The sequence below is a fragment of the Austrofundulus limnaeus genome, unplaced genomic scaffold, assembly GCF_001266775.1.
Source record: "Austrofundulus limnaeus strain Quisiro unplaced genomic scaffold, Austrofundulus_limnaeus-1.0 Scaffold437, whole genome shotgun sequence".
NCBI classification, from domain to species: Eukaryota; Metazoa; Chordata; class Actinopteri; order Cyprinodontiformes; family Rivulidae; genus Austrofundulus; species Austrofundulus limnaeus.
In genome coordinates this window covers 406,013-408,161 of record NW_013952839.1, presented here as the reverse complement: position 1 = coordinate 408,161, position 2,149 = coordinate 406,013, and the positions used below count along the sequence as shown (strand labels likewise).

At 36.9% G+C, this 2,149-nt stretch overlaps 1 protein-coding gene across 6 annotated transcripts in view; it reads right to left on the bottom strand.

The window, feature by feature from the left end:
- Positions 1-2,149, bottom strand: part of LOC106529325 (RAB, member RAS oncogene family like 6) — a 52,301-nt gene that overhangs the window by 13,933 nt on the left and 36,219 nt on the right. For 5 of the 6 annotated variants that reach the window (XM_014024714.1, XM_014024718.1, XM_014024716.1 and 2 more), the window contains one exon: positions 901-1,104. The exons of the other annotated variant lie outside the window; for it this stretch is intronic. In XM_014024714.1, coding sequence (XP_013880168.1) covers positions 901-1,104 — 204 coding nt within the window. The remainder of the gene's footprint in view (positions 1-900; positions 1,105-2,149) is intronic. 6 annotated transcript variants of the gene reach the window in all.

The following is a 2,149-nucleotide window of genomic DNA, read 5'->3' as shown; positions in this document are numbered from 1 at the left end:
AACAAATAAAATAAAATACATACAAAGCAGAACACAGCTAAATGTATCAAAAGTATGTCTATGTAATATTAGAATTTTTTGAGACAATCAATTTTGGTTTTTCTTTTATTTTGTCAGTAAGAGGTTTTTATTTAATAGAATTTTTGGACCAAAAAAAAAATCGCAATATACCACCTTGCTTACAGTATCACAATATATTGGGATATATCGTATCATGACCCCTCTATCATGAGATGTATCGTATCGCCAAATTCTTGCCAATACACAGCCCTAGTTTTATGATTTTACTCTTTATCCTCTGTTTTCTCTCAGATAAAGTGTTTTACAACCAGAACAATATCTGTTTAGGTGTAATCATTCTTATTGCTGTTTATTAAACATCGTTCTCTCCTTGGCCCAGTTTCGGCACCAAGAGAGATGTTTATTGTCTGTCTGAATAACATACTGTACAAATTTGTGTATTTGAAACTGCTTCAGGGCACACATTCCATGTACCACTGCACTGTGTGACATGGTGTGTGTGTTGCAATTGCAATAAATCCTGATAAACCATTTCAAGGAGTACTTTTTATTCTTGGATCACGTGTTTCTATCTTGGGTGAATAAAGATTTCTATGACAATGTGCATCCTGCAGTTGGTGGAATTTACTTCCTGAAAACTTATGGAAAAAGTGAATGAAAATTTATTGATAAAATTACTAAATATTATGATTATATTATTTTTCCTTTAATGTGCCTCATTAGTGAGATGACTGCTTTAGTTCTCCATGAAGACAAATAGTTCTGAAATCAGTACTGTTATCGCTGACTGTGCATGTGTTATGAGTTTTAATTCTGCGGTGAGGAGTTGTTGYGGGGGAAGTAAAATTAAATAGAATAGAATAAAAAACAATAACATACGCTTTCAGCTCAGGTTCACTGTCCAGGTTCTGATCTTGTGTGACTGTGGGGGCGACCTGTTCTCCCTCCTCCTCATCACTGGTCAAAGTGACATCTTTACTGGGGGGCAGAGTTTTAGGCAGGTGGAGGCTGGGACCAGTGTCATCAAGATCAAGTTCATCTTGGAAACCAGACACCATTGGGTTTCCTCTGGCTTCTCCATCACTGAGGAGAAAAAAAAAGTACCTCCATTTTTGTTCTGCTGTAGTTTTAAGTATTTAAAATGCATATAATGAACTCACACAGCAACATTTACTAAATGTCTAGTTGACAACAACTGCAGACTGCCTGAGCAAGCAGAAAACTAACTATAATGGAGAATATCTGCTGGGAATTCTACTGTACAGATTTTCACCAAAAATGTACAAAGTAAAGAGAAAACAACGGAAAAGAAAAGCTCAGAAATTCAGTATCAAAAATGTAGATTTATATTAAACACTGTTTCTACTAGTCTTTTTGATGGAAACTAATTTTTTTCACAATGCTTTACTAAAATAGAGGAGGTATTTGGTATCTTCCATTGATATTCTGAATACAGAAAATATGAATAATGTGACGCACAGCTTTAGTATGGCAGCATGATCTGAGCTTGGGTGTTTGGTTTATAAAAAAATATGGTTTTTCAATCTGTGTGTGAGAAAAAGCTGAGCTTGGAAATGCACATAAATCATCATTCTGATTCAGGCAGGAAATACAGAATCTGCTAATTAAACTGGAACACAAACTCACTGACTCAATCTTCCATTAAAATAATATACACTGCCAAATAAAGGATGATTTAAAACAGGGTCAGCCTGTGGCATAGGCCAAATAGACAAAAGCTAAGGGTGCCGCCCATCTAGGGGGCATCATAAATGAGAACGGGTTCTATGCAGACTCAAAGTAGGCGTTTCTCAAGCATAAACATTGTTGTTGTATTTGCTCTGTTTTTCGAAAAGGTTGGTTCTTCTCTTGCATTTTTCTTTCACTTTTGACCACTTTCACATTAAAGTGTATCTTACCCCCCTGTGAAAAGATAACTCCGCCCCAAGGCGAAATTTGAAAAATGCATCAAAGTGGGTAGGGGAGGGGGTGTTAGAAAGCGGAGGTGTGGCCAGGACGAGAGAACGTGACAGGCAGCTAGCATTAGCATAATTGATGCTACATGGAAAGTGACCACAGTATCGCAGACAGTTCTATTTCGTGTAAGCTCCGCCCTCTAAGGCTATCG